General features: G+C 33.8%; 2 protein-coding genes across 2 annotated transcripts in view; one reads left to right on the top strand and one right to left on the bottom strand.

Moving 5' to 3' along the window:
• The window catches only part of CCT7 (chaperonin containing TCP1 subunit 7), a 34,975-nt gene extending 27,854 nt beyond the window's left edge, over window positions 1-7,121 (bottom strand). The window contains exons 1-2 of the mRNA XM_089088601.1: window positions 7,025-7,121; window positions 867-1,127 (exon numbers count right to left, since the gene is read on the bottom strand). Of these exons, the coding sequence (XP_088944727.1) occupies window positions 867-1,127; window positions 7,025-7,027 (264 nt within the window). The 5' untranslated portion in view covers window positions 7,028-7,121. The remainder of the gene's footprint in view (window positions 1-866; window positions 1,128-7,024) is intronic.
• Window positions 7,122-7,342: 221 nt separating this feature from the next.
• Window positions 7,343-24,796, top strand: part of LOC148953583 (uncharacterized) — a 54,944-nt gene continuing 37,490 nt past the window's right edge. Inside the window, exons 1-2 of the mRNA XM_089087744.1 lie at window positions 7,343-7,364; window positions 23,751-23,882. Of these exons, the coding sequence (XP_088943870.1) occupies window positions 7,358-7,364; window positions 23,751-23,882 (139 nt within the window). The 5' untranslated portion in view covers window positions 7,343-7,357. The remainder of the gene's footprint in view (window positions 7,365-23,750; window positions 23,883-24,796) is intronic.

Raw genomic sequence — 24,796 nt, forward strand, 5'->3', positions numbered from 1 at the left:
AAATAAAAATAAGAATTGTTATCCTAAGAAAAAATTGCCAAATCGAAATCTATTTCATGTATAAATTTGTGTTACAAGAGTTACTTACCTTACCCACAAAAGACAATCACGTTTATCTTATCTTATTAAATGAACAATAGCTGTGTATATGTACATTTATTTGTTTATCAGATTTTTTTTGGGAAAAATTGGCACACTTTTATTTTCCAGGATGAAAAAGGTGATCTAGATAGGTCACAACTTAGGGAAAATTGTTTAAGGCCTTAATTTTGGAAAAACCTTTTTCATGTGAATTGCATTACAAATACTTTAAATAGATGTAAAAAAAACAAACTTTGCTGAAGATGAGTTTACATACTAAATATTTCAAAAAGCACATAACAAATTATCTTGAATCTTGATAGTGTAGATTAATTTATCAGTCTAAATACACAAAAGTTTTGAAAAATGAAATTTAAGCTAATTTGCAAAACAGACTTTCATTTCACCCAGTAAAGCTTGGTCTCCTTGGAATTTGCTTGTAAGTGAATTAAAATCCACTGCAAATTAAAAGACATGCTATTTTCTATCACATTTAAGCTTAGCACTCATCTTTCAGCACTTATTAGGAAGCAATGCATTTTCTTAAGAAGGTAATGCTCCCTTAATATGCCTATAAAACTACAATATAATCCCCCTTCCTATAATGGTATAACAGCAATGTTTTTCCTCTTTAAAATGTTCAGAAGCATGAACAGATAAAATGAAATGCACCAGCTATAAAGAGCTTACTTTATTGGGTATAAAAATGGGTGAACCAGGTATAAAGAACTTACTCTATTAGGTATAAAAATAAAAAATAGGTGAACTAAGTATAAATAACTTACCTCAGCATCCTGAGATTTAGCAATGTCCACAAGAGTTCTTGCAGCTGGATGGACAACGTCCAGCATTTTCATTATTGTAGCACCATCATTAGATATTGTTGCATTGCCGTTATTGTTAACAATCAGTTTGTCACTGCCTCTTGGGCCTAATGTAGTTCTCACACAGTCAGCTATGGCTTGACATGCATTAATGTTGGAAATTAGTTGTGATTTTCCCTGGGAGCTTTCTGTGCCCTCTTTGAGAAGAATAATCTGAGGTTGCTGAAATTATAGAAAAAAAAACATTTAAAAAGACTTACTGGGTTTGTCACAAATACTGGTAAAGAATTTTTGATTACTAAAAAGCACTGAAATGGAATGGTAAAAACAATTTTTGTTTAAATACATCAAACAATTCAAATAGAATGTTGAAATTGTCTTTAGTTTCAAGATTTAGCCAAATTTCCAATGTCAAAATAGTAGGAAAATGTTTAATGTCAAAACATAAATGAGGTTTTTTAATGTCAATAGCCAAAATACACTGACCACTGTCATTGCAATTACACCCCCTCATGCTTGGATTTAGTACAAGGCCATACAGATAATGTAACACATTTTGCTAGGGGAGTGGGAAGTTTTCAAATGAGGACTATGAGCCAAATGTTGGTGAGAAATCTTTTAAAAAATAAAGAAGCCCAAAAATTAGAGGTTTTTTTTCTTGAATCAGCAATGTAAACCACCTATAGATGAGAATTGAGAATATGAAATAATTCAAAGCATTACTTAGCATTAATACTGCCTTTCTCATCAATACTATATTATATTTTTCATATAATACTACCTTTTTCATTAGCATTAATACTACCTTTTCATTAGCATGATGGTATTGGAATACTACATACCACCAGAACATTGTACTTTTTAGGTTTTTGTAATATCAACTTGCTAACTAAAAGATAAACATATAGTTTGATGCATCTTTCAATACTTTTTCCAAGCACAATAATTGAAATCATTTTAAATTTCTTTTTTAATCCTTTAAAGGGGATTTCAAACCGCATAGTGACACACAGTGATTTTCAGTAGTAGAACTAAGGTTAAAACCATACAATTCAATTCAAAAGTGTGTTGATATTTAACAGTGCTAAAACTTAAAAAAAAAACAATCTTGCTTTTGCTTGTTCTTTGTGCTATCTAGAACTTCTTGATTTTGCTTGTTGATCTATTTATAATGTTGAAAATGGCAAAATTTAAAAGTGAAAAGAAGGAGTTTATTATAGCCAATCATGATAAATCTATGAAAGCAACATCAAATTGTATGTTTATCCTTTAGCTGGAAAATTAATATAAATAAAAGCCCATTAGTTTTCAAAGAACACCAAATATTTTGGTAAAATTCTAGACAAGGGGCTTTTGGCTATCTTACAAATTAGTTGATTTAGGAGAACAAAAAAAAAAAAAAAATAGCAGCGAATTCAGAGTGTAAAGTGCACCCTGGAAAGCTGTTTTCAGGCCCCCTGCCCTTTTCTCAACCCCTTCTCTTTTATGGTTTGAGTCTATGCTTTTGCTCTAAGTTTTGAAAACACAATTTCAATGACCACAACAGGATTTTAGGCAATATTGTATGTATTTCCAACTTAAAGCAGTTATTTTAATTTTTGAGGAGCAATGCTGCTATTCTTTTTTGTTATTTTACTGCTCCTCTTATTTATATAACAGCAAATTGTTAACAACAAGCAACAGGAAGAAAAGTCAGGCTATTAATAAAACAATGAGAAAGCTATATATAACTTGGGTCACTATATACAAGATTCAATAGCTGACATAAGGATAGGGTGAACATAACACTAGATTCCTTTTTGTGTGCTCTTTCTGAATATAATAATCAATTCATTTATAAATGCCCCCCCTCCCTCTGGTCGTCCTACATATGACCTAAAGAATGCTTAAAAACTAACAGAAAATACTAAAACACTAAAATTCTTACTTTATAATATTCAGGATACTTCTACCAATTAAATTATAATGTTTCTTTCCATTATTATAGACTGTATTTTTTTTTTTTTGAAAAATGCATGATAGCAGTAATAGTAGTAGTAGTCCTACAAAAAAGAATCAAGTGAGATTTGCATTGTCCTTGTGTCAGTAAAAGAAACTTATATATTTTCAATTCAGTATCAAAGGGATATATCTCCATAATTGTAAATTTCTAGAAGAACAAAAAATCCTCACAACTTTTTTATTTCCTCTCTAATAACTGTAAAACAAAAACAGATTGCTATGTATTTATTTCACATATCAATCTGCTTTTATTTTATGGTTATAAGAGAGGAAATAAAAAAGCTGTGAGGTTTTTTTTTGCTCTTTTGGAAATTTATAATTATGGAGATACATCCTTTTGATACCCAATTGACAATATAGTGTCCTATGCTTCATTTTTTGTTTAGGATGGAGTGAGGGATAAAGTGAAGCAAAGCAAATTTAGGAATGACATAAGAATTTTTGAATGTTTCAATGTAGTTTCTACAATTTTAAAATACTTCTTATAGAGAGCAAATCCACTATATATTTACCCATAAAAGGGTAACCTTTAGAAATCAATCTACCTAATTGAAAACCACAAGAAAATGTTTTAAACCTCATAATTTTGTTAAGTTCTGATTTAAAAGCTTTTAAAGTGGCCTTCACATGCAAGTTGAATTTCATTGTTGACAACTCAAGGCCTATGTCTGGCCAGGTACTTGCTATAGCACAGGTTCAGCAAGATATATGGTAAAATTCTAGTTTGGCTACTTTTTGCTATCTTGGAAAGGGGTTAAGTTAGGAAATGAAACTTTCAGGGATAGGTCTACAGACTAAAACATGTCATGGGAAGGTGTTTTGAAGCACCTATCTCTACTCCTTCTCTCTCTAGAGGGCAGTGACCTTTAAAAGTGTTTGTGTTATAAAAGTGAAACCTTGCAAAATACATCTTCTGCTTGAATGAAGTACAAGAAAATTGTTTTCAGCTTCACAGGTTTCCTCAATCCTATTTTATGAGGTTTCAAATATCAGTAAAGGCATTTCCTACATTTAGTAGAAACCCATTGATATGGCTTAAATTTCTACTGAAATAACAGGAATTGCATTTCCAGAACTAAAACTAGAGTAACAGAGGTATTTATTGAACAGTCCATATACTTGACCTACAAATAAAGTGAAGATACAACTTGATATCATTGTTTATACTCTTTCTGAGTATAATAATTGTTCTTCTTACAAATTCAACTTTAATCCCTTTTAGGATACTTGAAAATAATAAATTTTTTTTCTATATTTTTGGACATAAAAATGGGCTAGAACATTTGTTTCAAACTTACTATTTGATTACAAATCCATTTTGTAAAAGTACCTAGCATAATTCATAATCATCAATTTGTCAAATTTAAATTGACAAAAAAAAAAATCAAAACAGTTCCACCATGTTTTCTTCTTATTCTGTTAGGCCACTTAAAAACCACAATTTCACCTATATGTCAAAAAATATCAAAGCTGACAGAACAAAAATGGTGAATGTAAAATTTTTTCTGAATTTTTCTATCCAACTTAATTGTGACAAATCAATGCTTGCAGATCATTTAACTTTAATAAAATGGATTTTATAATGAAAATGAAAAGTCTAAAACCAATGTTTTAACCCTTTTTATACTAAAAAAAAACATAGAAAGAAATTATCATTTTCCAGGGTAGGCCTACAAGAAAGGCTTAAAACTGAATTTGTAAGAAAAGCAGTTATTATATTCAGAAAGAGCATAAAAAATGGCATCTAGTGGTATGTTCAGTTTTTCTGAAGGTTAATTATATGAAATGCTCAAAATTTACCAAAAAACAAACTGATAGGCTAACTGAAAACTGTGGTAAAATGTTGCTTTATCAAAATTTCAACAGGTCAACCTGTCAAGTAGGAAAATTTCTAAGACTTAGAAATCAGGGTATATTTTTTGTTATTCATATTATTGACTAATGAATAAAGTAAACACACCACTCAATACCTATTTATGCTCTTTCCAATATAATAATCATTTTTGTCAGAAATGAATTTTACCCCCATCCTACATATACCAATTAAGTGTATATATTTGGGTAAATATCTACCAAATCATATTATTGACTTACACATAAAGTGAATATACCTGATTAATTGGTATATATATATAGGGGTGGGGGTAAAGTTTGTTTGTGAAAAAAAGATTTATTATATTTGGAAAGAGCATAAAAAAAGGCATCAATTGGTATGTTTACTTTATTTATAAGTCAATAATAGGCTATAAATAACAAAAAATTACCAAAATCAGAGGAGGGTTAACATAGAAGCTTGGCAATACCTTCCCAGAGTTTGTTTTTGGCCCTGTATTCATTACTGGAAGTTTCATTTTTCCTACCATAATCCCTTTCCAACATAGCAAAAAGTAACTAAACTAGAATTTTGCCATTAAAAAAATCCAAAGACAGCTTATAATTCTATTCAAGCATTTAGAATTGTTTTCACAATCTAGCTCTAGATCAAGAAAAAGCAGAATCAAATAAAGAATAAAAAAATTAAAACATTCTAGCATTAGGCTTCAGAGAGGTATTTTGTGCAATTTTCTAAGCCTTAGAAATAGCAAAGAAGAAGAGACAGGGGCTTGAAAACAGCTTGCTAGCTAGTGCTAAGTCTATAGGGCCATTTTTTCACACATCAATGTGCTAAGATCTTATATCTTTTGTCAGAAAACACTTAAAAATGAAATCTTTGAACTAAGATCTAATATCTTTTGTTGTTTTTATGTAATTGTCTTTCATCATGTCAATCATCATTCTGCTCTGATCAGTTGTCTGAGAACAATGATGAGTATATCATCAAAGTTCTCTCATCATTGTTCTATACGGCAGAAAAATGGTGTCCTTCGCACTTTTTGCTAATATCAGTGAGCTGTCAGTGAGCTGTAAGATCGTAGAACAAAGATGAGTTAAAAAACAATAATCTTTGCAGAAATATGCAAGATCTTAGCTATTCATTGATATATACAATTCTTCTCAATTCCTCTTTGGTAAAAAGATGTGAGGGTTTTAGTTTTACATAACTTTGCTCATCCAGATACTGGTCTTTTACCGGGTAAAAGACCTCTTTTTGGGAAAGACCAGTTTTCTTTGGCATTCCGGAAAAATAGCAATGGGGGTAAAGTTCTACAAAATCATATTATTGAGTTAGGACAAAAGTGAATACACCATTCAATGCCCTTTTTTATGCTGATTACGAATGTAATAAGCATTTCTATCGGAAATGAATTTCAGTCCCCCCCCTATATATGCCAATTCAGGGTTAGGTATAGCCTATATAGGGGGGGGGGGCTGAAATTCATTTCTGATAGAAATGCTTATTATATTTGTAATCAGCATAAAAAAGGCATCAAATGGTGTATTCACTTTATTCCTAACTCAATAATATGATTTTGTAGAACTTTACCACAATGGGTTTTTGGACAAACCCTTTTTACTACAACATGAAGCAATGTGAGGGCAGTAACAAGAACCTGCCTTCTTGGTCAAATTTTCACCAATGATTTGTCAGCATAAATTGAAAATGTGGTCTCTGTTTTGAAAAGCAATTGAAAAGAAAAATTATATTTAAATATTTGTGATTTATAGAATAAATATCAAGCAATAAAAGTTACATTTCTAGAATCAGAAGAAAATCAGCTTTCTGTTACTATAGGCTAGCCTAGCCTATGAATAAAACTGAAACACTAAAAGGATATATAGCCTACATCAAAATAGGATAATTGGTATTTCCAAAAAGAGGTCCCTGCAGGTAAATCAATAAACTAATAGTTTCAAGTGGTTGATCTAAAATAATCTGAATAGCCTAATAACCATAGCCTAGGCTATTGCTGCATAGCTTAAGACTTTTAGCTATTCATTAATATACCCAATCCTTCTCAATTCCTCATTGGTAACAAGATGTGAGGGTTTTAGTTTTACATAATTTTGCTCAATTGGATACTGGTTTTATACCCTAGTGCTAAAAACCCCGGCCTTATATTAATTCCTGAAATTTTTGTTATCCTAGCAAAACTATAGCCTATTCCAAAATAGCAAGCAGTCTTTTATCATCAAATTTATCATTTCTTACTCAGACAAAGTACCAAATAGACACCTACCATCCTAACAACCTATATAAGCTTATTTTGGCTTTTTTAGGTTTTGACTGTCTTTGCCTTTGCCTGGTTTGCCGGTGCCCTTTGTTGCGGATGTTTTCTAAAATTTTTCATAGAAAAGTGTAAACACTAAAGAATATTTTTGTTAGAATGTATAAAAATTTATAATAATGTAGACTAACGACATCAAAAAATTATTTTCATATTCATGGATATATCTGAATTAAAGACCTTTTTTGAACTTAAATTTAAATAAAGAACTGTTTATAAACAAAATTTACAGTTAATGAAATAATTTCGATCCTATTTTCGCACAGCATTTCAAAAGTTGAAACAATGCAGAGTAAGAAATTTAAATTTAAGAAAGGAATAGGCCTAGGTTAATACAGATACCTTGATAAATTACTGAATAGTTTTCTATGAGCTAATAGTGGCTTATTTTTATAAATATATCACTTTCTGGTCACTTAGGTTGTAGGCTATGAGAATAGGTCCAAACCAAGTAAAAATTTAGCCTAGTGTAGCCTAAGCTACATAGAAATGGAAAACATTTGTTGGATAAGGATGGTGCCATTCTATGAAATTTGCTTGGTTTAGAGGTTCCCGATAGTTTTTATATTATTTATCCACCTAGGTGGTCCAAGCATCAAACTTAGAGACATGCATTGCTTAGGCCTATGTAGGCTAGAGACAAGTTTGGAGGTGCAGAGTAGAGTTTCTTCAATAGGGGATAAGTTAAACAAAAATACTGTAAAATTCTACTTTACCTGCTTTTGGCTATCTTGGAAAGGGATTTGGTTAGGAAAATGAAACTTTCAGGGATGGGTCTACAGGCTAAAGTATGCCCTGGGAAGGAATTTTGAAGTATATACCTCCACTCCTTCTCCCTCTAGAGCATCCTGAAATTTGCCTACATGACAGGTCTACCTATTGAAATTTTGACAAAACAACATTTTACCTTAATTTTCTGTTAGCCTATCAGTTTCTTTTTCTCTGGTATTAAGCCTACTTTAGAAAATGAAATTCCTGTTATTTGAGTAGAATTTTAAGACATGTCAATGTTTTTTTCAAAATTTAGGAAATGTATTTGTGTATCTTTATATCCTTGTATATTGGGATTGGGCAAAGTTGTGAAGCTGAAAAAATTTAGCATCCTTCATTTAAGCAGAAGATCTATTTAGCAAAGTTTCACTTTTATAACACACATATTTTTAAAGGTCAGGATCTTCTAGAGGGAGAAGTAGTAGATGTGGATACTTGAAAATATATTCCTGGGACATACTTTAGCCTATAGACCCATTCCTGTAAGTTTCATTTTCCTAACCTAACCCCTTTCCAAGATAGCCAAAAGTGGCTAAAATAAAATTTTACCAATATCAGTTCTTTGTTATTAGTAGCATTCCCCTATATTCTAACTGATTGTGCATTGATACTAGGTGTACATAAGATACTACATACCCATACTAGGCTCAAGTACAGTAAATATAATGACTCAAGTTTGCTTGCTTTTATTTCTAGCTGATATATGGTACCATACCTTCAAACACCCACCATGTTGCCAGGGAAAATAGCATCTCTAGGCAAATCATTGTAAATCCTATATTGAATTTGCTTATCAGGATTAAATAAGATAAATTAATAGAATTTAATATCTTCTTCTTTTGGAATCCCCCCCCTTGAAGGTCCAGTAAATATGCAGGTGGCAAAATAATTTAGCTAGGATGAAACTGAAAACATGATTTAATGCCTTTTTTATGCTCTTTCATAATTCAATAATTGTGTTTTTTGCAAATGGCATCTTGAGCCCTTAAAGGGGCCCCAAAGGTATTTCATTTTTATAACCAACCAAAGAACTTATCAACAGTAGTTTGTAACCAGTTTAAACAGAGTCTAGAGAATTAATAAAAGTTAGGGTAGCATGCAGACTTCAAACTCTGCTGGTTAATAAATATATAAAAGAAGATAAATAAATATAAGAAGTGCTAAAATATAGCCCGTACCTAAGACTTGAGATAAAGTGAACACAACACAACAGTTAAAAAGAGCAAAGATTTTAATTTGAAAAGAATTATGGTTTTTGGTTTTAAATGTATTGTTTTAAAAGAAAATAAAAGGAGATTTATAACTTGTAATATAAGTACAATGTTTGCATAATCTTTGTACTGAAATAAGAGTTTTATGATATTAAGATAAACTAACTAATAACTAATATGTGAGCAAACAAAATGTTCCATAATATTTGAATTATTACAGTGAAACCCAATGTCACACTTTAGAAAAAGTAAATTTGCATTATGAAACTCAAAAGGAACAATTTATTTGTACTCACATCTTAAGCCAAGCAACTAACAACTGGCAAGTTCCCAAAACCAATTACCCTTTCCAAATCCTTTTCCTGCCTTGTCTACAATCTTGTTTTTCACTTGGTACTTGTTATGATTCAAATCATACAAACAAAAACACTTCCAAGGCAATACCAAGATTTGTCCCTTAGTAAACAACCTGTATTAAAATTATACATGCAATAACAAGAAATTCTTACAAGTTAAGTTATTGACAAGTTGTTAAAAACATATCACTAGTTTATAAATAAGTTGTTCAAGAGTAATGCATTCCAAAAATACTTATTTATAGCAATTCAAACCTCATTTATTGGGCAACACAAATATAAACCATTTTACTAACATTTCAAGTTTTCAAATGCTGTCAACAAAAGTAGTGCTGAATTTTGTAATTCAAAACTTTTCTGTTGACAAATCAGGGTATATATTTGCACATTAGGGGGTTGGTGGTGGGTAAATTTCATGGTAACTTTGCAGTGGACCATATAATTTAGCTAGGATGAAAGTGAAAACATCATTTGATGCTTTTTTTATGCTCTTTCATAATTCATATAAAATACCTTTGGGGCCTCTTTAAGGGCTCAAGATGCAAATTGCAACAGAATCAATTATTGAATTATGAAAGAGCATAAAAAAAGACATCAAATGATGTATTCACTTTCATCCTAGCTAAACTATAGTGCCACCTACAAATTTATTGAAGGTCCAGTATAGCCTCAGTGTAGGCTAGGCTACATATCAAACTAAAAGAAACAGTAAATTTCTTACTTTTTAATATGCATAATATCTATATTAATCAGATTATTAGTTTTTATTACATTATTATTCACCTTTTCAAGTCATAAATTAGTAGGTCTGTATTTTTTTCTGTTCAATATTCAATTGGGCACACTAGATATCTCCAAGATTACACAGCAGAAGCCCATTATACAACAAATAAAGCAGTGGAAATAAAAAAGAGAAAAATATTGTTAAGACAGTTGGGTAATAGCATACCCCCAGTACTCTGTCAGTGCCTAATCTCAAGCAGATATCTTTATTAAAATACAGTAAGTACTGAGTACTTACCCTATTAAGAAATGAAAAATGTGTCTTTCCTTAAAGGACAACAGAATCTTAATCTTGGATAAAGTGTAGGGGAACGTACCCATACTCGGAATAGGCCTAAAAAGACACACATGTCATATTGCAAAAATACCTGAAAATTGCACAACAATATCTTTGCAATAGGTGACACCTGCAGAGGTTATAAATCCAAAGTCACAATTTTGTCTTGAAGTGGATGGGTCCTAAATTTCAGGTACACTTTCAAAAATATTTTTTGAAGTTCTTTGAACTGTTTAGTAAGTATAGTGAACTGATTTGAAATGACTATTTACTTTTACTTCCTGATTCATTAGTTGCTTGTGAAATAAAATTTGTGGGTCTGAGGCATTCTTTTTACCATTTTAGATTAAAATTGAATTATTTTAGTGATAATGCCTGGTTCCATACCTAATTATTGGTACTTAAGACATGTCCTGTGTATTGCAACTATAAAAAGAAATAGCCAGGGTTATTTCACTTTGACATGCTAAGATATTTTAACATTTTGATGTCTTCATGTCTTGGAAGTCTGTGAGTTTGCCTATGAATGTGCAAGAAAAAATGGATTTTTGTAACTTATACTTACAGGAACAGAGCCTCTTACTAGGATATCATTTCCTGTTGTGGCACTCTCTAATCTTGGCTCAACATAGTGTGCCTAGTGTGCAAAGTCCATATCACTTTTGTATCTTATGTATTATGAATAAACACTTCTTTCTGTAGATGCTTGTCAAGATGGTTTTTGAAGCTGTTTAGATTTGGTGCTGACACTACTCCTTGGATAATGAGTTCCAGTTTTTAACTGCTCTATATGAAATTTCTTTTAGTCCAGGGAGTTGTTTGGTGGCATGTCTCTGCACCTTTTCAATTTTGATAGTATCACCAATGTATGAGGGGCCCCAGACTATGTTTCCATACTCAATGGTTGGTCACACGAGGGCTTTGTAAAGTGTAGTGAAGGTTTTAGTGTCTAAATGCCTGATTAGACCAACCAGCCTGCTTGCTTTATTTGCAATGAGATCTCTGTGTTGGTGGAATTTCAGCCTTGAGTCTATAAAGATCCCCAAGTCTCTTTCATAATCCGTGTGTGATATAACTGAGACAGTGTTTGTTCTTGCTAATGTGAGGGTGTCATTGATGTTTTTTGGCTTGGGTCCAATCCATAATGTCTTGCACTTTTTAGCATTGAAGCTTAATCCTAGGCTCTCAAGATTGCTATTCAACTTGTTAATGTCACTCTGCAGGAAGGTTATATCTTCTTGTTTTGCCACTGGCCTGAAAAGTTTTGTGTTGTCTGCAAGGAGCTGGACATGGTGGGTGATACCATCAGTTATGTTATTTATGTGGAGGATAAAGAGGAGTCGCCCTGTCAAGTTGAGATGACAAGAAAAGAGCAGGCAAGAAATAGTATTATGGATTTATGTCAGGAAATCAAGGCCTTTCACACAGAAAACCTGAAGCAACTAGCCTCTCAAGGGGAACCAGTTTCAACTGCTACAATGTTAGCATCTTCTTCTCAAAGCCACATGGTATTATGACCAGGTATGCTTTCTCTCCCCAGAGTATGTGGAATATGGATGAGTGCCTTGACCACCCTACAAAGGCCAGTCAAGCTTGTCGCTGAGATAGGAACACATCAAGTTGGAAGAGCAACTTCTGCAGATAGAGGACAGACTGTGGTAATTCTTGCCTGTGTTTCAGCATCTAGAGACTGAATTCCACCAATACTAGTCTTCCCAAGGAAAATGAAAACAGCAAGGATGACTATAGGGGCTTTACCTGGTACTGTTGCTTTTGTTAGGGACAGTGGCTGGACTACAGCCTCTATGTCCATTGAATTTCTTTATCACTTTGTCCCCACTGTATGGCCAAGCAAAGAGAAGCCCCAGCTGTTTATTATGGATAATCACAAATCTTACTTATCAGTTGAATCTATCCAGGTAGCAAAAGATAATCATGTTAACCGTGCCCCAACATGCATCACACAAACTGCAACCACTTTATCTTTTGGTCTTCTACTCTGTGAAATCCCATTATAACAAAAGTAGGCTACTTCCAGTTTCTGTGTATGAAATCCCCCATTTTATTGGTGTTGTGTATCCCCTTTCATTCACCCAATTGAATATCATTGTTGGTTTTCAAGTAGCAGGTATTTGCCCCTTTAATGAAAACAATTTTGTCAATGATGACTTTTTGCCAATAACTGTAATTGACCATCCATTGGTTGAGCCTCTATCTGAGCAAAGAGATGAAGACATTGACTTCCTCAAATCCAGAAGAAGGGGGAGGTGTAACCTCTCAACACATACAAGTCACCTTCACTTCAGTCCAAACAGTTTAGCCTGATAATCATAGGCAGTGCAATAGCGCTGCCTAAGTAAAGAACAATGTTGGCACATTGTATTATTTATTTATTTATTTTTGTTCTTGGTCTTAGACCAGGGCACTTTGTATCAAAGGAGTTGTCGCAAAAACTTCGAAAAGGGCTCATTTGATTGGAAATTGGAGTGGCTAGTGTCCTTTTTAATAGTCAAAAGCAATTGGAAGGCAACTAACACCCCTTCCACGCCCACCATTTCCCCAAACACATCCAATCAAAATTTTAAGATAGCCATTTTGTTCAGCATAGTTGATTTCCAGATAGAAAATATGTTTTTGAGGAGGACACTCCCCCACAGCCCTCAGGAAGGGTTGTAAGTTATGCCCTGGGGACATATAAGATTTTTATAGAAAGCATTGTCATAGAAACTTTAAAAAAGACTCATTCAATTGGAAATTCAAAGGGCTAGTGCCCTTTTTAATAGTTGAAAGTGATTGGAGGGTAACTAACCCTCATCTCACACCCATCTTTTCCCCAAATACATCCAATCAAAATTTTTAGATTGCCATTCTGTTCAGCGTAGTTGAAACTTCTGAAAATTAAGTCTTTGAAGATGAAAAACCCCCCCCCCCCACAGCCCTCAGGGCAAGGGTTATAAGTTATGCCCTTGGGGCATATAAAGTTTTCATAGAAAGCATTGTTGTAGAAACTTCAAAAGGGGCTTGTGCAATTGGAAGTTGAAATGGCTAGTGCCCTTTTTGATATTCAAAAGTGATTGGAAGGCAACAAACACCCCTTCCACACCCACCATTTATCCAAACACATCCACTCAAAATTTTTAGATAGACATTTTGTTCAAAGTAGTTGAAAGTTATGGAGTTTAAGTCTTTGAGGAGGATACCCCTGTCAGACCCCTCAGGGAACGGGTTGTAAGCTATACCTAGTGGGTATATTAGGTTTTCATTAAAAGCTTTGTTGTAGAAACTTGAAAAATGGCAAATTCGATTGGAAATTCAAAGGGCTAGAGCCATTTTTAATAGTCAAAAGTGATTGGAGGGCAACTAACCCCCCTCTCATGCCCACCTTTTTTCCTGAATACATACAATCAATACAATTTTTAGATAGCCATTTTGTTCAACATAGGCTAGTTGAAAGTTTTGGAAATTAGGTCTTTAAGAATGACAACCCCTCCCCCCACAGCCCTCAGGGCAAGGGTTGTAAGCTATGCCCTGGGGGTTTGTAAGATTTTTATTGAAAGCGTTGTTGTAGAAACTGCAAAAAGGGCTCATTCCATTTGAAATCGAAATGGCTAGTGGCCTTTTTAATAGACGAAAGTAAGTGGAGGGCAACTAACCCCCTCTCACGCCCACCATTTCCCCAAAAACATCCAATAAAAATTTTCAGATAGCCATTTTGTTCACCATAGTTGAAAAGTCTGGAAATTATGTCTTTGAGGATGACACTCCCCCCACAGCCCTCAGCGCAAGGGTTGTAAGTTATTCCCTGGGGGCATATAAGGTTCTATAGAAAGCATTGTTGTAGAAATTTCAAAAAGGACTCATTCAATTGGAAATTGAAAGCGCTAGTGCCCTTTTTAGTAGTCAAAAGTGATTGTAGGTCAATTAACACTCCTCTCAAGCCTACCATTTCCACAAACACACAATCAAAATTTTGAGATAGACATTTTGTTCAACATAGTTTAAAGTTCTGGAAATTAGGTCTTTGCCAGTGTTGTCATATAAGCTTAAAAAAAGACTCATTCAATTGGGAATTGAGAGGGGTAGTGTCCTTATTAATAATCAAGAGTGATTGGAGGGTGAATGCCCCCTCCCATACCCATTATTTCCCCAAACACTTATGATCAACATTTTGATATAGCAATTTTATTGAACGTAGTTGAAGGGGCTGGAAATTATGTTTTTGAGTGGGGTAAAGGTACCAATGATTCGACAGTTTTTGTAAAAAAAAACAACAGTTTTTCTACTCCAGAAGTCTTAATTTAAAGACTTTCGGTTTGAAAAGGGTTTCAGTATATAGGAAAAACATCTAGGAATCTAACTGTTTGATGAGAAGTTTGAAGTTTTGTCTGTAAAGGGTACAAAACTCCAATTTTCCGAAATTAGAGCATTTTCAGCTACAAATTCTACATAACAAAAAAGTTAACTGTTTTTGTCGCAAGTCAGAACCCAATTCGACACTCATCTAAATACTTGGGAAATACTCGTGGGCGGAGTCTGGTGTATTTGACACGTCTATTCTTGTTTCTTTGCTTGTCTTTAACTTCATTTGATGTATAAAAGTGTAAAAGAATATGCGAAAAGTAGAGGTAATAAAACTAACAAAATTGTTTCAAGTATGTAGTATTTGGTATAACAAAATCGGTACAAAAAATTTTAATATACATTATTAAGTATTTAGTATAACAAATTTAGTGTAAAAAAATTGTTTCACTAGCATTTTGCAAGGGATAGGGTCTAGGAAAAGGGGAGTGGATTTCAAGAAATCTAAGAAGTTTATTCGATTTATTGGCTTTTATTTTCATATGCAGATTCTTAGTTTTGTCCAAAACATAGGCCTACGCGTCATTTTGTATAAGATTTTGTATTTGATAAAATTTGTATTTTTTATTCGGATGAAGGATAAATAAGGGTATAATTTAAAAAAATATGGGGGGGGGGAAGTCAGATCTGGGGGGGGGGGCAAAACGAGGTCTGGGGGGCAACTGCCCCCCCCCCCCCCCACGACGGCTCCAAGAGATGGCGCTCTAAGTCACGGCTAAGCAGAGCTATCCTGTTTTGAAGGAAAATTTCGACAGTGGTTCCGAAATTACACTGTCGAATCATTGATGCCTTTACCCTATGACAACCCCCCGACAGCCATCAGGGCTAAGGTTGTAAGTTATGCCCTGGGGCATATAATTTCATATAGAAAGTGTTCTTGTAAAACTAATAGCAATCTTGAGATAGCCATTCTATTCAAAATAGTCTAAATATCATATAACAAGACTTTTGGGGTTGAAACAAACCCCAAAGATTAGGGGTAAGAGTTGTAAGTTATGCCCAGGGGGTATTAAAGGTTTTTATGGAAGGGATGGTTGTTTAACTTGAGAAGAGGCTTAGTCTTTCTCTTTGAAACGGACTATGTCAATATAAAACAAACAGAAATTAATCTTAAAAAGTTTTTGCACAAAATAAATTTTTCAGAAAAAGTAAAGAACACCATTAAACCAAAAATGAATTTAAAATAGAATCAAATAATCTACCAAGCATACAATTACCAAAAATCAGAATCAATAAATATATGAAGTCCTAAAGGAACATAAATTTAAAGAACTTAAACTCAAAACAAGCAGAAATTAATATGAGTACGGTCTAAAACCCCTATTCTTTTATAAAAGCCAGAATATAATTTGTACTTTACGGAAAAAAATTCTTTTTTTAATGTTTTCCCTTATAACTTTAAGAAAACAAAAATTAATTAAGAATTTAAGGAATAAATATGAGCATATGTAGGTCTATATTAAACTAAAAGTGTACATTTATTTCAGTAAATTCATTTGAATTTTTTCAAATGAAAAAAATCAGTTTTGGGTTTCATTTATTTATTGATACTGATCTGTGATAGTTGTAGGCTATGATTGCTAGATTATTTGGTTCTATTTTTGTTCATTTTTGGTTTAATGGAGTTTTTTTACTTTTTTTTGAAAAATTTATTTTGTGCAAAAAGATTTTTTAATTAATATCACGATAAAGCCACATTCAAAAGCTACTCCTAGAAAGGCCACATAAAGAAGTCCACCAAAAAGAGTCTGTAGAATACTGACAGATAATCCAGAGGAAAAAAAATATTGAGGAGCAGGCTATGCTTTGAAAAGCCAAGAAAGTGAAGAAGGCTCTCACAAACCCTTGTTTAAAGTCCAAATATTATAAGAAATAACCCTTTATTGAAAATGACAGCAGCTCAGAAGAGGTTTCAGGATTCAATGAAACAGACCCAAAGGAAGGACCTTCAGTTGAGAGGAGCCCTCCTTTTTCTGCTTTAAATGTTGCCAACTTTGTTTTGGTTCTTGAAAAAGAAACAAAAAAGGAAAATGCCACAGTGTTTGTGAAGCCTCTTCAAAACTTGTTGAAGAACAAGAAGTAGAAGTTTGGTATTTCAAAAAATTGCTCCATTCTTGAAGTATGTCCCTAATGAAGATTCCTACTGGTCTAGTTCACTGATAGCACAACTCTCTTGCCAAGCCCTGAGCTTCCAGGACAAACTACAAGACAAGCAGGACACTGTACTTCCTCTTGATCTAGCAGAATTTGATATACTGTACAGACATGAACAGTGGGTTTCTTATCCTTGTTTTACACATTTGTACTTCTTTCTTTCTGTTTTTATAGTTTTACTCCATCATCTCTATTAAATAGCTGAGTTTTGTATCAAGAAGATATATTAGGGTCTGTCCCTAGTATGGTTACCTATTGTCCCATTATAGAGCCCCATTCCATACTTGGGACAAAATGGGGGGGGGGTGAAATTAATTCCTTTCCTTAAAAACTAAGTGAGCTCCCGGTTTTCAATCTTGAGGATAACTTTCTTAGTTAATGCAAAAGACGCTGAGAATTTTTGCTTCCTCATCATAAACCATGAGGGAGTTGGAGCCAAACAAAAAAAATGTCCCAAGTAGGAATACTCTCTCCCTATATAGGTTTAGATAGTTGAGATTGGCTGACTGTAATCTTGGATAACCTATGTCTTTTCAACATTTAAATTCATTCAAAATTAAGTTACCTATACAGCCTTGCCTATTTAGATGCAATTATTCTGGTTCATAAAACATGTCTTGGATTAAATCTGTTCAAGATTGAGTCTGTCTTTGATTTGGGTAAGTTGTTCTAAATTTAAATTTCTGTGTCCAAGATTGAACAGCATTTAGCAAAATTAAGGTCCATACTAGATGTTAGCATCAGTGGATAATTGAATGGGATTGTGCAGTCCCACTCATATTTACATGACTTGTGACAGTTCCTTGTCAAGTCTGGACTTAAAGGACACAGCTGTGGGTGGAATCACCATTTAATCTTGAAGACTATTCCAGTTGTTAACTACATGCTCATCAGAGAAGAGATATTGCTGCATGTGTGTGTTAACTGGATGTTTTGACAGCTTATGTGAGTGCTTGTATATTGCTGGCTGGAACGTTTGGTTAAAGAGGGGATTATTAGGTTGAGTATTATACTTGTAGACCAGCATCATGTCACCACAGCAGCATCTAAACACAAGTGTTGGAAGTTGCAAATGCTCTAGTCTCATCTTGTAAGGGATATCATGTAGGCCAGCTATATATATTGTGGCACACCTCTGAACTCCCTCAATAAGGCTGGTATGATTATTATAGGAAGAGGAGGCAAGATGTGCACTGAAATCCAATAACTGCCTGACTATAGCCTTATAGAGCCTTAGAAAGACTTTGCAAGAGCACCTAGTTATAGTGCATTTAAGGCTTGAATCTGCTCTTGAGACTACTTGTTGCCAGTGGCCATGGAATTTTAGTTATTCATCTATTAGTTCTCCTAGATATCTTTCTTCAGGACTAGTCTTAGGTACTGAGTTTGGCATTGAATTGGGATCAGACATGTTATACTGGCAACTAGAGTTATTGCTACCAAAGTGAAGAATGCTGCATTTTGATTTGTTTAACTCAAGTAGCCAATCTTGTGCCCAAGTTTGAATTTTAAGAAATTCAGACTACAGGCTTTGGTCATTATCCAGTCCAAACAGCTTGGAGTCATCAGCACAAAGGGTGTTGTTGTTTTTGTTCCATTAACCATATTATAAATAATTTCTTAGACCACTCTGCTTTTCTATTTACAAAAAATTAAGCAAGGAAAATGGGTTTTAATTTCAACAAAGCAGTGAACAAAAAATAAAGACAAAACAGGTCACAGAACCTGGGGTTCTGTGAACTTTTTTATTTGTTCAGGTAAATATAGTCTTCACTTTTAAGGTCCCATTTATTCACTGAATGTTGAGAGGAAAGTGACCCATTGTTTTCACTATTTTCCATTGTTTTCACATCTGCTTTGGTTTTATTCTTACGTAGTAACATGAGTGCTGGAAGTTGTTTATAATGCGAATTTCAATTACTTTGTTTGTATGTGTCTAGTTGTCGTTTTTTTGTGTTATTTTTAAAAACAACAGTTTTTTTTCTCTTACTTTAAGTTTTTTTCGTTTTTCTGTGGAAAAAGACTCCCGGACATGGGGCCGAAATATTTGGAATTTTTTTAATTAAAATATTGTTTTGTTTTAAGTTTTTGTTCACTGCTTTGTGGAAATTAAAACCTGTTTTTCTTGCTGAATTTTTCATTGACCATATTGTTGATATATATGAGAAATATAATAGGACCCAAAACAATGTCTTGGGGAGCTCCACTGGCAACATCACATGCTCTGGAGAAATCCTTCTTGCCATACCAGTAAGAAACAGTCTGACCAGTAAGAAAGTATATGACCCAATCAACTACATCTGTGTTTGTAGCTGCTGCCATAAGTTCAATCTGAGGTGATTTTGAGGCACCTTGACAAAGGCCTAAGCCAGATCCAATAGAATCAAGTCCATGGGGGATTCCTTTATTCAAGCTATGTGTTCTGATGTTCTGTGTCTAAAGAAGATTGATTTCAACTGATTCCCATGGCTGAAAGCCATTCTGGTGAAAGAATAGAATATTATTTGTGAGAAGATGTACCAGAATTTCAAAATTCACAATCTGCTCAAGTGTTTTAGCCACCGCTGAAGTAAGACTAATAGGTCTGTAGTTTCCCGCTTTGGTCTTGTCACCTTTCTTGAAAATTAGGGTGACAGGGGTCAGCTGTCTGTCCATTGGTACTTTTCTTGAATTAAACAACAGTTGGAATAGATCACACAGTGGTAGTGCAATTTCTTTGGCAAGCTCCTTCAGTAGTCTTGGATCCAAGTTATCAGGACCAGCAGACTTGTTGATGTCTAGTGCATTAAGTTATTTTTGACAACTGGAGGTGAGAGTTGAATTGGTGGCATTGGCTTTGGGATGTCATATGTATCCAAGACCACAATAGGGTCTTGGAATAAATACCCTATGTATTTTTATATATTTGAATTTGTGAGTGTTGTATAGCCTATGGTTAAAATATTTAATCTAATCAGATACTTTTGAAGAAGATTATGCCAAATCCATTGGTGAAACAGTCCGCTTTCTAACAAAAGATCTACATCTTTATTAAGACAAGATCTTTATTTGCCTCTTTGCTAAGACAAGGTTAACACAGTATTTGATGTCTTGACAAAGCTCCTCACCCCCCCCCCTGATTATCCTGGATGTAGCCCTAATAATATATTTCTCCATTAGTTGAATCATGGGATATGCTGTTGGTTCTTTGTTAAAATAGGTTGCTCCAGGCTTGACTCAATATTAAATAAAAAAGAAACAAGTTGTTTCAACTGAAAGTAAGGAGTAACATTAAAACTTCAAACGAACAGAAATTATTACATGTATGAGGGGGTTCGCCCGCTTGTCAGTACCTCGCTCTTTACACTAAAGTTCAAATTTTGTTCCAATTCTTTAAGAATGACTCCTGAATCACAAAGGATGTTTAATTAGAATAAATAGCTCTTTTGAAAGTACTAAAGAAAACTTTAGCGTAAAGAGCAAACCCCCTCATAGGCCTATATGTAATAATTTCTGTTCGTTTTAAGTTTTAATGTTGCTTCTTATTTTCAGTTGAAAAAACTTGTTTTTCTTATTTAATTTCTTATCGTTTTTTTAAATAATGCCGGGAATTCTGGCACCCTCTTCATGGAAAATCCCTTTCGCCCATGAAAAATTCCTCCATGGAAAGATCCTCCCATGTAGGAAGATTATTTTACTTTATTTCTGCTCACTCTTCACTAATGGAGGGCTCTTTCTATGTCCTTTATACAGAAACATCATTCATTCAGAAAAATAAATGATTTATAAAAATAAATGATTTAGAAATGATTTACAAGTAATCACTAATCCATCTTTTTACAAAATTCTGCTTGTTTTGTTTTTTGTGCGTGTATGTTGCATGTGTGTTGAGCCCATTGTGTAAAACTCTGTTGCTTTCCACTTTCTAGATTTGATGCTACAATTTTACAAATTATAAATTATAAACAAAGTATTAAATAAGTAAATGAGAAAAACTGAAAGTTCAAAGGTGAATATTATTTTGTATTGATCAGAATTTCAAAACTCTTCAAGTACCATTCTTGGTGTAAATTGAAAAACATTAGTAAAACATGTATTAGTTATGGTTCGATTTTGGACTTTAATAGAGTTAACACCTTGCCAGTAGTTAATGTTTCTTGTAATTTCTTGTAAAAAATAAGATACAGAAAATTTCTTGTAATTATCAAGGCTTAGATGCGACAGACGAGATTGCTAAGTTGACCACTCACGCGGAAACTAGTGATCAATTAGACGACGAAAAGGAGAAGCTGGAAGCTGAGGTAGGAAAAAATTATTTTTTAGCTCGCGAATTTCATTGATGCTGTCGTTCAGACACATAAAAGATTCAGTTTTTGACGATGATATCTCTAAGATGGTTACTTTTATTGAACCTTAAAAGTGCCACTGACAAAGAGTGGCTGGAACATTCAGAAAGTGTCAATGACGTTGAAATAGTGACAGCCGTGGATTATTGGAAATCAACTTTGAGTACGAGGGACAACCAGGGAAAGTAATGGTTTATAAAATACTTCTTCTCCTTGCCGTTTTCGAACGTAGATTTGAAAATACTGTTCAGCCCACTCGAAGAAGTGAAGACAGACAAAATGAAATGTTCGACAAGGATAACTCTGGCTTCCATGATTCAGAAGAATCTTGTAATGAAAAGAGCTGGAGTTACCACAGACATGCTGGGTTGACCCGCCCCTTGGAAAGACGCTAAAAAGAGTAGTAGCGTCTGCCAGCACAGCTGAGTTACAGTGTGATCAGAGTTAAGTATGAACATCAAACATGTGGTAGAAACAGATTAGCCAAATCCGTTTTCCCTGTTTTGTCTCCCTTGAGTATAACCTTTGGTTTTCAGAGCAAACGCTCAAACCTTTCATTTTCGTCGTTTTCCTTTCTTGGCATTTACAAAAAAAAATTTGCGAAAATATTTTGTACCTATATTTGTATCTTAATTTACATAAATAAGAAACCATAACTTGATGATTATAGTCTTTGGTATTATAACTAGGTAGTTCCTACAAAAAAGATTTTTCTTGGAAGTAGATTTGGAGCATATTAAATATGTTTAGAAAAACTTGAAAAATAAGAATATTAATACTAATTTGACTGTTAAATGGTAGCCTATATGAGGAATCAGTTTGAGAAAAATACAGCCCATTAAATTTTTTTTAATTATTTTAAGAGTTCAAGGAGATACTGGTAAAACTGTGGTATACTTTTAGTTTTCAAGTTAAAGAACCAAGAGCTTTTAGCCAGTCAGCTCTTGACCACAAAACTCCCTATCATTACTGGACACTACAGAAGTGTCCATTTCTAACATCTCCATTCAGTCATCAGTCTAAACCCTATACCCTATACTTTTGATATAGGCTATAGCTTCCAAATTTCATCAATATTTTATGCAGAAGCTTCTGACCTTGTTAATTACTTGGCTAATACCGTATTGCAATATAACAATCCAAAATCAAAACACAGTAAGCACAAATTTTGTAAATGTTGCTTTGATTTTCCCCAAACTTAGTACAGTATTTAAGAGTTTATGAAATTCATAAATATAAGGGAGAAACATCTGTAGATTATCAAAAATATGAAAGAGTAAGATATTTAAAACACTACTCATATGCATCTTCAATCTAAAATTTGTGCATTGCTTAAGCCATTTCAAGTTTAAAGCTGCATTTAAATATTATTATAGTAGAACCTTGTAAATTACGAAAAAAAAAACTAGTTTTAACTTAGACCATGAAACTTACTGACATTTAAGCTAAATAGCAAACTACTCAAATTAGGCTTACTCTTGGAACAACCTAGCTACAGCTAGCTTATCCTACTGTATTTTTGAAGGGTTCTATTGACTTCAAGGTTCCAATTGCTACATTTTAAGCTGGGAAATTTTTACAATTGGAGCTGCATAATGTAACACTTGAAGCTACAAATTAAAATATTTGAAGGTTACTTTTGGGGTAGTTTTATTATCAACCCTGCTTTTGATGTCAAAATTCCCTGAATTTTGGAGACTTGTCTCCAGATTTAAAAAATTTATTGTGGAAGCATTGGTCATAGGTAAACATGCAAAAATCACTAGGGATGTTAATTGGGGGGGGGGGGGTAATTTTCCCCTTAACTTTGGAAAATAACCTTTTTTGGTGGTTTCATTGAAAAATAAGTTTTTTTCTCTCTAAAAAAAAAAATAACAAAAAAATCCTCATCTCCCTTTTAAATATCCATGAACGTGGCTTTCAGAAATTACCCTACCCACCAAATTAACAAGCCATCAAATTATAATTACCAGGTATGCATTGAAGAATTGGTAGGGATCAGCTTCTCAAATTATTTTTGTGTTTTCCTCTCTATTTTCGAATATTTTCAGACATTTTCTCTGTTTTTACTGATTTGACATCAGTACAGACCTAATCTGACTTAGTGTCCAATCTTATGATTTTTTATTTTATCTCTTTTGGGGTATTGACTAACTTCACCCCTCCAATCCCCCTTCCTTGATAAATTCATGTGTATGGACCTAGTGGTGTATATTTTATCTGTTTCTGTGAGAAATAAATGTTAGGTTATTTCTTGTTATATGTGTGTTTTTTTTTTATTTTCATAAACTAAAAGAATTTGAAACATGTATCAAGCTTCAGCATAAAAATAAACTCCAATGTCAGTTTCAGAAGAACTGAAAAGGGACCAAACAGATAAAGCTACATGCCATTTTATTTGTTGTCAATCTTTTGAATTAATGCACATTCCTCTTATTTTAGGTGGTTTTTCATTTGGAACTAATCCTCCTCCATCATTCTCAGCTACAGCCTCTACTCCAGGATTTTCTTTTGGTACATCAACTAATACTCCTACATCTGGGACGCTTTTAGGAAGTGCGGCTCCTGCATCTGGTATGCCAGGGAATTCTTATTTTAGCTTGAATTTTATAGGCCTACTGTGCGTTCCAAAAATAGGTGGTTAATAATTCGGTACTCTTAGTCTGGGTTATTTTTTTTCATAAGAGGCATATTTCTTTTTAATTTTCACACTTTTGGCAAAATAAAAGGGCAGATGGGTGCTCTATGATCAGATATGTCACCAAGGAAAGGACCCTGGGCCTCAAAATTTGAGATTGAATTAGGTCTCGCACCACTGTGTACAATAATTAGCTCCAAATAGTAAGACTAGCAAAAAAAATTGCATGGAGAACACTTTACTAAAGCTACACTAACATGTAAACTGTTGTAAGGTAATTTTTTCCATTTGGAACCGACTCTGTTCTCTCATTCTCAGCTGAAGAACATCATGGAGTCTATGTGGATTCTTTTTTTGGGGGTAATGGTGATAACCTTCTCTTGGTGCCACTGAGAGTAGTATGCTCGAATAGGGGCATATTACTGATAATTTTAGTCACCTTCCAGCCACTGGCTGTCCTACCGAGTGTCTGACCCTGAGGTAGGGTATTTTGTGTAGTATGCTGATAAGATTGGGTAGACTGAAACCAGTAATGTCTACCAAAACAATGCCTGGCAGGAGTCAAGCCCCCTATACATATGTAGCACCAATCATGGCGTAAGAAAAGATTCTTTGTGGAACAATTTGAGGCGGGAGAAAGGAGTTCACTTGCTAACACCAGTTCTGAGGATCAAGTGTTGCTTGCTCCCGATGGGTGCCAAATAATGGGCGACGCTCTCATCTTTTGAGGGAGAATTGTTGCCAGCCCAAGCTGGTCTGAAGCTTTCTGGTAGAGCTCTCGGGTTAAGGAAAAATAATGATTGACACCCTCTACAAAAGCTGGAAAAAATAAATTGAAACCTCTCTCTCA

Source organism: Artemia sp. Qi Xiang Cuo, chromosome 4, assembly GCF_049724085.1.
Source record: "Artemia sp. Qi Xiang Cuo chromosome 4, ASM4972408v1, whole genome shotgun sequence".
NCBI classification, from domain to species: Eukaryota; Metazoa; Arthropoda; class Branchiopoda; order Anostraca; family Artemiidae; genus Artemia; species Artemia sp. Qi Xiang Cuo.